This window comes from Podarcis bocagei (genome assembly GCF_964188305.1).
Source record: "Podarcis bocagei genome assembly, chromosome: 1".
NCBI lineage: Eukaryota > Metazoa > Chordata > Lepidosauria > Squamata > Lacertidae > Podarcis > Podarcis bocagei.
The window spans coordinates 128,661,426-128,674,427 of NC_138125.1; the positions used below are offsets into that span (position 1 = coordinate 128,661,426).

The window sequence follows — 13,002 nt, forward strand, 5'->3', positions numbered from 1 at the left end:
GGGAGTCAACAGACACTCAAGGAATAGTTTCGGAGAAAAGGCTTTTATTTCTACCATCCATGAACCGGTAGAAGGAGCAAGTGTGATAAGTCACAAAAAGCATGCACAAAGTTCACAGTCATGTGCACAAGCATATATACATACCCCTTTCCAGTTCCCTCCTCCTTTCTCCTCCCTCAGGAGTCCTGCCCCATGTTGAGGTTCCTGAGCATGTACAGAAAGCTGTCTTGGGACTATTGTGGACTCTTGGCAGGAAAAGGGGTGAGGGGGTTTTCAAAGTGTTCCCGTTGTTTCATTCTTGTGCTGTGGCATGGTTCCCGGAGAGAAAGCAAGTTGCAATGTGGTTCTGAGAAAGGCCTGAGAAGACAATGGGCTCTGTTCTCTACCTTGTTGCAATCTTTTTAGTTACAGCAAGCGGAATGTTTCTGATGCTTAGCTGCTGAGAAAATGATTTTGAAAAGCTTTCAGCCTGCTTTGGTGGGGGGTGACTTTGGGCCTAGGTGAGGTCACCTGTCCTCACCTTCCTTCACAACCTGCCCCACATCTAGGTTTGCCTAAAAAATGCACGGCAAAATTCGGATATACGGCAACCCTTGTCAGCAGTATACATTTGGGCATTAAAAATCCACAAAATAGCTGACACTCAGTGCTTTTTCTCTTTAAAAAAATGTTTAGGGGTGCGTACTTTCATTTTGACTCAAGAAAATCACCATTTTGTAGCTCAAATTAGGGGAAATACAGTAAATGGACAAAAGTACAAAGATTCACAAAATCTTTAGGGGTATACTTACCCCTGCCCCCCCCCCGAAAAAAAGCACTGCAAAATAAAAGAGTTTGCAAAAGCAGCTCAACAGCTTGGCCCAAAAAAGTTCAGCTTTTGTGTCTGGATTTTCACTTCTTGAAATATGGCAACCCTAGGGCCTTATGCCCATTAACTTTTTTTTTTTGGGGGGGGGGGGAGAGAGACTCAAAAAGATTTTATTGTGGGGGCGAAGGGACTTCCACCAGGAGTTGCCTCCTGGGGCCAAGGAACAGAATAACACAATCGGGATTAACACACCGACCAGCGAAACAGGTGGGCGGGGCTTATTCCATCCAATCGAAACCCCTGGGGAGCGAGGCCCGTGACGCAGCCGCGCATGCGCAGCTATTGTGACGACCTTCCCACTTCCAGAAGGTTCCTCGCAGCCGGCGCCATTTTGTCGAGGCGAACGGTTGTTGTTTTTTTTCTCCAGCGGCGGTTGCTGAGGCCGGAGAGGAGAGACAGGAAGGCTCGTCGTGTCCAGAGGCGCCTTTTGAGAAGCGGAGTCGACTCCGAAAAGGAGAGCCGTAAGTGTCGGGTGCGGGTCGGCGAAAGGCTCGGGGCCACGGAACGGCCGGTCGTAATGGCGCGTGAGGGGAAATATTCGAGGGGGGGGGAGGCTCTCCTATTTTTACCTCAGGTTTTTTTCCCTCTCAGGGGGAAACGCACCGGGATGGGGATGGGGTTGGCTTGGCTGGTCGAGAATGGTTTCCCTCCCTCCAAAGCCGAGCCCTTCCCGCCATGTTCTCCTCAGGGAAGGCGAGCTTAAAATGGCTTCGAGGCCTTCGCTTTGGCGTCGCCTACGCGAGAGGCACGTCGCGTCCCTTTCTAACCGTCCAAGCTCCTCTTGTGAAATTTATCCGCTTTTTTGGCGCTTCCTCGGCTCACACATGTCGGGGGCAGAACCCACCTGCTTTTTGTGTCGTTTTCTCCGAGATCCGAGGAACCCCAGGCAGGGCGAAGACGAGCGACATAACTTCCCAGTGCGTCCCCGGCGTCGTAGTAATAAGTGTGGTGGTTTTAGCACAGCCGCGAGCAGGACTGAAGGGATATCTATCAAGGGGGTTGTTGTAAAAACGACGACAAACAACAACATCAACATGACCTGGCAACCCGGGGGGGGGGGGTCTGTAGCCGAAAAATGCCTTTTGCAGTAACAAATGGAATCACAAAAATTACGAAGGCTGAATGAAGTGGGCGGAAAGGAGATGGGTCCCTCCAGAGAATAAATCCGGTTGGGGAAAATCACAAGAGCGAAGTACCTTTTTTTCTCTCTGTTTGTTTGCCCCTCCCCCTCCAAACCGTACTCGGTAAACAAACCCTGAGTATTGGCCTTGCTAAAACTAAGGGCGGTGGTTAAAATAGCAAAAAGGGACTGCTTGTTGATAAGGAAAAGGAAGTTTGCGTAGCCTGGTTAAAAGCAGGCAAGAGAAGAAAAGCCTGTGGTGCTGTTGCTGCCCCATGGGAAGAGGGTGTCTGAGCTGCAGCGTCGCCACCAGAAAAGGCCTTGCTCTTAGTTGTAATTCCCGATTGAGCTTGTTTCCTTGGGATGACGGTGGGAGGGGAAGAGAAAGAAAGGAGCTGCCCAGAGATCTATAGGTACAGTGGTACCTCGGGTTACATACGCTTCAGGTTACATATGCTTCAGGTTACAGACTCCACTAACCCAGAAATAGTGCTTCAGGTTAAGAACTTTGCTTCAGGATGAGAACAGAAATCGGGCTCCGGCGGCACGGCAGCAGCAGGAGGCCCCATTAGCTAAAGTGGTGCTTCAGGTTAAGGACAGTTTCAGGTTAAGAACGGACCTCCGGAATGAATTAAATACTTAACCCGAGGTACCACTGTATAGGTATATAAATAAAAGGAGCGAATTCAAAACAATTGAGAGAGAAAAAGAGGAGGCAAACCGGTAGGCACATCACCTATCTGAATATGTGCCTGTCTGGATGCTCAGGTCTTCTTCATCTGAGATCCTTCTGTATTCCCTTCCATCAGAGATGTGGGGGCTGGCAACTGGTGGCGCCCCAGCTAGGGTATGCCGTCTCCAAGAAGGCTTGTTGCTCACTTCCCGTGAAAGAACATTTACTGAAATACAGTCAAACACTGTGAATAGTATACAGGAGCTAGGTATTGGGTAGCTGAACTATACAGTGTCAGTCACTTGTTCCTTTTGTTTTTGTGTGATTGTGATTGATTATGTCAGTTTCAGTTGGGTTGCTACTATAGTTTGTATACAAAAGGGGATGACTGGTTTTAAAAAGTTGAAATCCTATGGTGTTAATGCCCAGTAATATATAATTCTATTAGCATAGTAATGCTGTATTGGCATACAAGTTGCCCAAATTTGTGGGCACATTTTGCCACTGGCTATACAGGTAACTCATATCTGAGGCACGTTGAACTTGTACAGTTTCAACTTTTATGTGGTTGTTGGCTGGCCAGTTGAAATTGCAGAAATTAAACACACAGAAGTTGGTATGCTTAAAAACTAACAATGCACAAAAAGAGCTTTTAAGCTCTTCTCCTTGCTTACTGGGCTCTGGGAGGCTATCCTGAGATCTCAGATGACCTCACAAGATCTTGCTGGGAGCCTTTCAGAGCCCAGCAAGCAATGTGGAGAGCTTAAAAGCACACTCTGCCTAGACTCGTAGGGTGTGCTGGCTCTGGAAGGTAAGACTTCTCACGCTGGGGCATTTCAAGGGGTTTCGATTTTCGGCACTTGATCTGTACTGTGGGGTGTAAAGTGCTGTGCTTTCCCATTAATATTAGTGCCTTTTCTTTTCCATGTTAGGCTTCATATTGCAGTGCATGAATGGGGATTGCTGTCACTGCGGTATTTTGGAAATCCCTGCTAGTCATTTGCATAAGCCGTTGATAGTATTTAGTCTCGTTGATGTGTTTTAGGTGGCAGCAGTTTTGAGTATAATCATTAAGAGTAATGTGTTGCTAAAATGTACTGAACTCGCACATACATTGAGAATTAAAATGTGGGTTTAAAATGAGCAGACGAAGAAATTACTTGGTAAAATGCTTTATTAGGAGCAACCAATGGTAAACAAAATACGCAAGCTTGCATAGTGACTTTGTGGCAGTACTTCTGATCAGTTTGTTTTTGTTTTCTGTTTATATGTTTTTTATGCAAGATTTCTGTAGTTCAAAAGCTTACACTGCATTGTGAATATGGATTGGTCCTATTCAAATAATTACTGTTAATATGAGTCTGAGGCATTTCTGTGCTTCAAAGTGTAGGGCCCCAATAAAAGAATTCTCATTTGACTGTGGTAGAATTGAAGCCATTTAAATTGTATATTTAAGTTTGATCTCATTGCACTGTTTAATAGACTGATAGGAAGAGAGAGATTTACTGGAAATAGTTCTAAAACTGGTGTATACAGAAAAAGTTACTGTTGACTTTTTGTCTCATAATTGTATGTATTTACAGATGCGGTATTCAAAGCAAACACACTATTCTGATTGGGAAGAAAAACAATGTTTGGATCCTAAAAAAGGCAGCAGCCATCATAAGAGAAGAAGAGAATCAAACAGCAGTACGCATGAGAAAAAGCGCTGCAGATATACTCAAACCCAAACTTATGATAGGTGAGTTAGTTCACCCCCACCCCATATGGCAAGTCTGTATCTTACTAAAGTTACCAATATGTATCATCGTATTGTTGAGTTGGAAGGGACCTGGAGGGTCATCTAGTCCAACCCCCTGCGATGCAGAAATCTCAACTAAAGCATCCATGACAGATGGCCACCCAATTTCTGTCTTCAAATTTCCAATGAATACCTTAAATCTCAGTCTGAATTTGAAATACACGTAAACAGACATAACTTGCATGCATGAGAACTGCTAGTTTAATGTTCCACATTATATTCTTTTGTTTGTTTCTCTCCTAGCCTTTATTCAGATGCCAGCTCCTTCCATGAAAGAGATAATCATGAACGCCGTTATGTGGAAGAATACAGATACAACTACAGTCAACTGTCTGAAACCAGGCACCATTGCAGAGACCACGAAAATGGTTATCACAACCACAGTAGCAAGTCATCGGGGCATAGCGGTGGAAGCAGTTACAAAAGAAAACACAAGACTCATCATAGTAAATCACATCATTCACACGCGGTATGTATAATTTAGAGCACCTTGAATGTGATTATACATATAACTATTCACTTGAATAATCACACAAATGAAGCGAGTTGGAGATGTATTTTAGCATAGAAGTATGCTTTTTCTGCTAGATCTTACGTTCCTGAAATGGGAAAGTTCTGTAACATGTAGACAAATATTTTCTAGTTTTATTACTATTTCTTGTTTATCAGGCAGTATTCCATTTTTCTGTTTGAATACCTGAATTAGGCATTTGTTGGAAGTATGGCTAAGATGCACCATGAATATTGTTTCCCCTGTTAGGCAAATTCAGTGGAACCAGTGGCTTCAAGTTACATTCTGAATGTCTTATTGGACAGTACAAAAATGAAAGTGGAATAAATGCCTTGTAAACTGATACTGATGTGCTTGTTTTAAATGTTAAACACTATTTATTAGATTAACGTAATCTCTCATAACCTTTGTGGAACAGCCAAGCAAGACCGTGATCCCAAATCAGGAAGGTTGATGGTGCAGGGAAACAAGTTTCTTTGCACCGATCTATCTTACCAAGCTAGCACATAGGTGCTCCAAGGATGGGAGTTGCATGTTTAGTACAGCTAGTACTGTTGGGTTATCAGCTGATGGACTTGGTCCACACAATTCTCTTCTCCACTCCCAACCATCCAGTAGTGGATCAGTGCTGCCAGAAGTGGTGCTGATAATTGGCTGAGGGAGGGAGAAGTCTACAAGGATAGCAGTGGGTGCTGTGTAGTGCTCAGGATGGATATGTGTAATGCACATATCTCCTCAACTGAAGTGGTGGCTGTGTGCAGTTAAGTAGGTTTTGTGATTTTTGACATTACTCACAGAACACCTATAACAAATTATGTGTACTGTACAATATGTACTTTAAACGCTTTACATTTTGTTGACACTCCTTATTTACCAGTAAAAGGCTGCACATTATGCAGTATAAATTCCAGTGCTTGTTATGTTACAGCATTAAACAGAAGACATTTTATTTGCAAATCTTAAAATATATAGTTTTTCTAGTGAACCATATTTTTAAAAGCGTTTATATTGTGTGTTATTGCCTTGCCACTTGAAGTACCTTATCTGAAAATCTGTTCCTTGCCATGTTTTTCTCCTGTAACCCTAAACTATGTGCCCTGTGAAATTCTGGGGAATTTGAAATTGTTCCTGCCAACCGTTTGTGGCCTGGCGCGTATCTGAATGCCTGAATATCTCCCTGCTGAATGAATTTCGTATTCTGCCCTGAATTCACTCGGGTTTATTGATTGGCTGGATGATCTTGGTGCCGCGCACTTGCCGTTACCAGAGGAGTCACCGAAGGAAAAGATCGAGGAGTGTAGAGGATGATGAGGAGGGTCACCTGATCTGTCAGAGTGGAGACGTACTAAGTGCAAGATGTATAGAATATTTTTCAAAACTTATACACTTTTCAGATAGAATAATTTCTTTTAGATAAGAAGCCAGGAGTCTTTGGAAGTCCTTTCCTTTCTTTGGTTTTTTGTTCTGTGTTGTTTTTTTCTTTGGGGGGAGATTATTTTTATATAGAAGTTAAATTTTAATTGGAACTTCTTATATAGTGAGCAAGTTAATTTAGAATGAGATAGACATAACTGTCTTGAAGAGTTGTCCAATTAAATATTTTAAAGATGTCTAGTTACACTTTTTTTAACATAGCGGCACTACCTAGAACATAGCATGGTATTTTGAATAATGACAATACACCACTGTTTGTATAACTAATTTCTCCCCTCTGTTTTTAGATGAAATTGTCAGTATTCTGGGTGAAGGTGCTTTTGGGAAAGTCGTGGAGTGCATTGATAACAAAACGTAAGTTCAACTTTTTTCTTGTAAGAGCCTGACACCTAAATGGTGACACATAGTTCTTTCCCTCCAGATGAAACAAAGAAACCTAGGTACTTAAGATGGCACTTACACATGCTCATCTCCCTTTCCCATCTGGTCTCAATTCTTCTGTCTTTTCATTGTCTAAATCTAAGTTGTAAGCTCCTCAGAAAGGGGATCTTTTTGTTTGTTGCTGTGTAAGGCACCATGGTGCTATTAGAGTGATAATAAAATGGATACACCAGCTTTTTGTGCTTCAGCATTTCCCTGTTAGCATTGTTCATTCAGCTTGTCATTTTCCGTCAAAATAATATGCATTTCCACCAAAATAATATGCTAGAAATAATTTAAGTGTTGATATGAATAGTTATTTAACTGAACAAAACTTGTTTAAACTTCGCTTTATGCCATGGAGTAGTCTTGTGACTTTTCAAAACTTTTTTTTTTAGGGGAGGCAGACATGTAGCAGTAAAAATAGTCAAAAATGTTGATAGATACACAGAAGCAGCTCGTTCAGAAATAAAAGTACTGGAGCACATAAATAAATCTGATCCTAACAACATATTGTAAGTATATTATAAAAATGTGAAGTTTTTACAAATGCTTGCATGCTTTGTGTTTATTTGTGTGATTCCTTTTCAGAAGAAAATAATGGGGGCTTTCATTGGTGTACTGAATACATTTTTTTTGTTTATGTTAAATTTTAAGTTTGTAAGCTCAGTTGAGAACCCTGGATCATCTCTAGCTGAGCTGAATTTTGAGTACACCTATTAAGATAAATGGGGTCTAAGTGGGTCTACTGTTAGTATAACTAACATTGAGTATTATCCTGACTATTTTGTAGCATCTTGTGAATGACATTGTTATTGTATTTACAGTCGCTGTGTCCAGATGTTGGAATGGTTTGAACATCATGGCCATGTTTGCATTGTGTTTGAACTGCTGGGACTCAGTACATATGACTTCATTAAAGAAAACAGTTTTCTGCCATTCAGTCTTGACCACATTAGGCGAATGGCTTACCAGATTTGCAAATCTGTAAACTGTAAGTACACATAGCACTTTATTTCTGTTTGTAAAATGTCTCTTAAGACTTGAAGCAGTTAGTAGTTAAAAGAAAAGGCACAATTGCACAGTATATGTAGGAGTTCTGTTTAACATCTCTTGTAATAATTTTCTGACTTCTCTTTACAGTTTTGCATTCAAACAAGCTAACCCATACAGATCTGAAGCCTGAAAACATACTGTTTGTGAAGTCTGACTACACAGAAGCATACAATCCCAAACTGGTAAATCTCTCATTTCTTAAAAAGCTCCTCTCACCATTGATCTCTTTTGCATGTATGCTTAGTAATTATGGTATTATTTCAGAAACGTGATGAGCGTACACTGAAAAATCCAGATATCAAAGTTGTGGATTTTGGAAGTGCAACATACGACTATGAACACCATAGTACTCTTGTGTCTACAAGGCATTACAGAGCTCCTGAAGTTATTTTGGGTGAGTAGAAAAGTAGTCTAGAAAGTTACTTTTCTTGCAGTACTTTTGTGAGTCATTTTTAGACCATGCTTAGTGAGGCGGCTTTAGGAGTTGCTAGTTTCTGTTTACCTTCTTGGCACCCTGTGCATTTTGGAGTTTCAACCTAAATGCTAATTCTAAGTTCTAAGTGTAGCAAATGTTGGTTTCATCTTGAACTTACATTAGAATTAGGGTTTCTTTTTTAGGCAGTCTTGTTTTGTGACTTTCCCATTTACAAAATATTATGAACCTGTTTGAAGAGCTCTTTAAGCAATTCAGTTGCAGATCAGTAACACCTTAGGTTTGAAAAAGCTACATGATTTTATGTTATTAGATAAGCATAATCCTTTATTTTCTCTCCTCACAGCCTTGGGATGGTCACAGCCTTGCGATGTTTGGAGCATTGGCTGCATTCTTATTGAATATTACCTTGGATTCACTGTATTTCCGGTACGTAACTGCAGAAACGTTGGCTATAGAGACAGCGGTGACAAATCTTACTTGGGAACATGTGATAAGATGTTTTACAGAAAATGCTATCATAAAAACAAAGAGCCAAATTTTGTGGTTTTTTTTAATGTTACCTGATGAATCAGAATAAACTCCAGTTTGTGTGAAGTATTTGACCTTCAGTTCTGCAATAGGCCGGCAGCCTCTCTTCTGATGTTGCATTTCAAAATTCACTGACTAGTTGAATTCCAAAAAGGGTTGAGAGGAATGGAATAGTACAAACCCTTCTTGTTCACATGGACTTAGCTGGGTGTTTCTTCAGTTTCAGAGCCCAGTGCTGTGTCCCTTTATAGCAGTAGTTTGTGTAGTGGGTGCCTACTGCCATTGATCAGTTTCATGAGCCTTACTAAGTTGCAGCTGCTATGGAGAGCTGACTGTTTAGGAGCATGCTAGGTACTACTTAACCTTACCTTATATAGGTACTATTATGCAAAAACAAACTTGCTATCCTCAAAGCTATGCAGCTGCCAGAGAACCCACACTCCAATAGTAGTTGGCTTTATATACTGTGAATAGTTCTAGCTTTCCTTTTGAGTTTTTCAAACACACTTATATGGCAATATTCCATCTTTATTAACAGACACATGACAGTAAGGAGCACCTGGCAATGATGGAAAAGATACTGGGACCACTACCAATTCATATGGTCCAGAAAACCAGGTAAACTTTTTTTAAGGTTCCATTTCTATTTCCCGCCCCATAGTGCAGTGCCATCCATTTCTATTTTGTGTTTCCCTTGATCCCTTTGTAGTCATTGTTGTCATAGCAGCCGCTTCACAAATAAATGTTATAATGAATACAGTCCAGACCCTCCTTTTTGGAATATTGGGCCGGCTATAGCTAATGACTTACGCTTCAACAATTGGGCTTTCCCTCCTCTCCTTGTGGCCCCTGCAGGGGCAAGAGAACAAGGGGAGGAAAGGGGGTGTTTTTTAATCTGGCACGCTGAAATGCTTTTCCTGACAGAACAATTGACCTAGTGCAACTTAGGCTGGTTTATACTGGTGACAGTGTCCATGTGTACCTTGGCATGGGTGTGGACAATACTTCCACTGATGCACATAAACACATGAGGAAGCTATATGGTAAATTGGCCGTGAATGGAAAAAAACAATTTTAAAAATAGTCTGCCTGCTGTTCAGAGGCCTCAGACTATGGACATGGAACATAGTCCTTACATAAATTAAAGCCAACCAAGTTGATGCCCATCACTACCTAAATTCCATAATGTAACCAGATACCTGTGTGTGAACATACACGTTGGGCATGAAAGTGCTTTGTGTTTGAGGCTCTTTAACAACATGCAGCGACTTCTGATGGGAACGCATTCATCTACAAATACAAAATCTACCTGTTTTAAGCATGGTTTAGGAGTTATAACTGCTAAGTGCTTATAAATTTAAATGTATTCACTAGGTTGACCTGGAAGTAGGTTTGAGAAATGTCCTTCCTTGTTCTATAGGCAGTTGTAATTTGAAGAATGTTTTTACTTGCAGCATTTGGTTGCATAATTCTAGAGGAACTGAAACCTCATGCATTTTCAGCTCTGGTTGCAGTTACTTGTTTTAATATTTATAGACCACCTCTCACTCGTCAGTGTGCATATTCAAGAATATGGTAGTGTAGAGTATAAAATGGCTTGCCAATGCCAGTGTAGATCAGTTGCTGAGTCACTATTTGAACTACTTGACTGCTTGTTTTTTGTTTGAGGATAGTAGCAGGAAGTATGGCTTACATAACTCAAGGTAAGCTCAATGTAGTATTCGTGCTCAGTGCACTGCTAGTTTTAGTATCCAGGACTACGAAAGTATTGTACAGTGGTACCTCTGGATGCGAACGGGATCTGTTCTGGAGCTCAGTTCGCATCCTGAAAAGAACGCAATGTTTCTGCGCATGACATTTTGAGCGCATGCGGCGAAACCTGGAAGTAACACATTCCGTCACCGCGGAGCGTAACCCAAAAACGCTCAACGTGAAGCAACTTTCGCCCGAGGTAGGACTGTATAGGGGAAATGGTACTAACATGAAGTTGACATGTCAAATGGATTACTCAAGTTACACTTTGAACAGTTTAGCCATGCCTCGAGGTCAAACAGAATCGGTTTTTGATCGTTTCCCTTGGTATGACTGTATTCGTTTTCTAAACATGCAACTCATGCCTTCTGGAAGGGGTAACTTTTGCCATGGGAAGATAATTCTGCTCTTAATGTGTTTAAGAACCCCTCATGGTGTCCCTCAAAGTCATTCTTCCTTTTTCATGAGAAATCTCAAGCAACTGAATGCAGCCTGTCACTCATAAAAGTATTACTTCTCTTTTTACATAACAAGAAAGCGCAAGTACTTCCACCATGACCAGTTGGATTGGGATGAGCATAGTTCTGCTGGAAGATACGTTTCAAGACGCTGTAAACCCTTGAAGGTAAGAGGTGTAACTGCATAACCATACAATACTTTCCCCTACCCCTCATTTGTTTAGTGTCAGGGTGGTAACTTGCTTTTCCCCCTACCCCTAGGAATTCATGCAGTGCCATGATGCCGATCATGAAAATCTATTTGATCTCATCGGGAAGATGTTGGAGTATGATCCAGCCAAAAGAATTACTCTTGCAGAAGCCTTGGAGCATCCTTTCTTTTCCCCGTGTAAGGAAAAGATATAAACAACAGAGTTCCCTAGGCGATTATAGACTGTGTCAGTCAAAAAGCAACTTTTTATGTATTTATTTTGTAATTAGATCTGTAAATTTCTTTTCATATTGTCTTGTTCATCTGTTAACCTTCCACTTGAAATAAAGCATTTGACAAAAATAATTTGCCCTTTTCTTTTTCCGTCTTTAATGTTGCGGTTTTGTTAAATGGCTGCCGCCCACACATGCAGCCTTGTTGCAGTTGGAACAACATCTGTTCCAAAGTTAAGAGAATATACTTTGACATTGTAGTGGAAACAGCAATCTCTCCTTTGCAGTTTGAAAGAGCTGCTCTGCAAGGTGTGCTGATTAAAATCTCTAGCCCCTAGAAAGCTATCTAGAACTGAATGTAACCCACCAGCTTAAAAAAGCCTTTAAAAAGGACAGAACCTGCATTTTCACAAAACTCCCTGAAGTATCCTGTCTTCTGGCCCAGGGTGAATGCACCAGGGAAAAGGCACAGTTGCTGTAAATGGAGCCTATTCCAAGTTTTTACTGGCAAAATTTGTTAGGGAAAAAGGTATTTACCTGCATCTTGGTGGAACTGTATACACACAGGGCTTTGCTATCTGAATGCTCATCCAAGACCTCTCAACGCATGTGGCTGATTCACATAGCTAAACTGCTGGAGTTTGCCCACTTGCATTTCACTAGTCAGAAGCAGTCATTTTGGGTAGAAACAATGGACAGAGGGAGAGCAATCAGACACACAAGTTTTTCCTTTGTTATTTCAGGGTGGGAAAGCAGGACCTGCATGTACTAAAACAGATGGGTCCGTAGAAACCCATGTATTTCTGCACTGAAAGAAGCACTCCCTGGCTGCTATTCTGAGCTGCCTGACTCATCCATTCTCTGCCAGTAGGCCCACTACTAGAGTCACAACTGCTGTATCACATCTTGCTAAATGTAACCAGAATATATTCTGACCGGGGATATTCGGAACACCTAATGCACTTAAAGAAACAAAGAAACCTATAGGAAATAGTTTTCCTCTATCAACAACTGGGTGCAATTTAGACAATTCCCTTTTCTCTTGCAGATTCAGGGATACAGAAAGCATGGGGCGTCTGGGGCTAGTAACAGGAAACTAGTATAGCTTATGCAGATAGTATGGAAGAGTTGCCTAGTTTCCTTCCGTTTTTCAGTGAAAGCAGCATTGAAGCACACACAATATTTCTCTTCCTGATCCTGGCTAGCAAGAATACATTATCCAACCATGTAAATTATTGGGGTTCCAGAACCTTTTTCACTTTCACATTCAGTATCTAAAATGCAAATCCTTTTAACCTTTAAAAGGATGGTATTCAACACTCATCCTACTCAAAAGTAGACCCATATAATAATCTAGACCCACTAGACATAACCTAGTCACGTTCATTAATTTTTGAGGACTTTGTTTACTACAAGCTAAAAAGTAGTATACAACATTGCTCAAAAATGGTCAATGCAAACTTCGTTCTGTTTCCAACTAATAGCAAGGCGGAAAAATACATTTTTCAAAGAGAATATAGAT

The 13,002-nt window shown here is 41.1% G+C and overlaps 1 protein-coding gene across 1 annotated transcript; it reads left to right on the plus strand.

Moving 5' to 3' along the window:
- The first annotated feature begins 1,156 nt into the window (after positions 1-1,156).
- Positions 1,157-11,613, plus strand: CLK1 (CDC like kinase 1). Its single transcript, XM_081180978.1, has 13 exons — positions 1,157-1,329; positions 4,245-4,402; positions 4,706-4,931; positions 6,241-6,331; positions 6,695-6,761; positions 7,226-7,342; positions 7,655-7,821; positions 7,971-8,065; positions 8,148-8,277; positions 8,663-8,745; positions 9,386-9,465; positions 11,134-11,224; positions 11,319-11,613. The coding sequence occupies exons 2-13, from the start codon at positions 4,245-4,247 to the stop codon at positions 11,460-11,462; spliced, it is 1,449 nt and encodes a 482-aa protein (XP_081037104.1). The 5' UTR covers positions 1,157-1,329; the 3' UTR covers positions 11,463-11,613.
- The last annotated feature ends 1,389 nt before the right edge of the window (positions 11,614-13,002 follow it).

Excerpts from the sequence above, each read along its gene's own strand:
- CLK1 (XM_081180978.1), top strand. The coding sequence starts at position 4,245 with ATGCGGTATTCAAAGCAAACACACTATTCTGATTGGGAAGAAAAACAA. Across the intron at positions 7,822-7,970 it reads GATTTGCAAATCTGTAAACT|TTTTGCATTCAAACAAGCTA; the intron begins GTAAGTACACAT and ends TTCTCTTTACAG. Across the intron at positions 8,066-8,147 it reads AAGCATACAATCCCAAACTG|AAACGTGATGAGCGTACACT; the intron begins GTAAATCTCTCA and ends GTATTATTTCAG.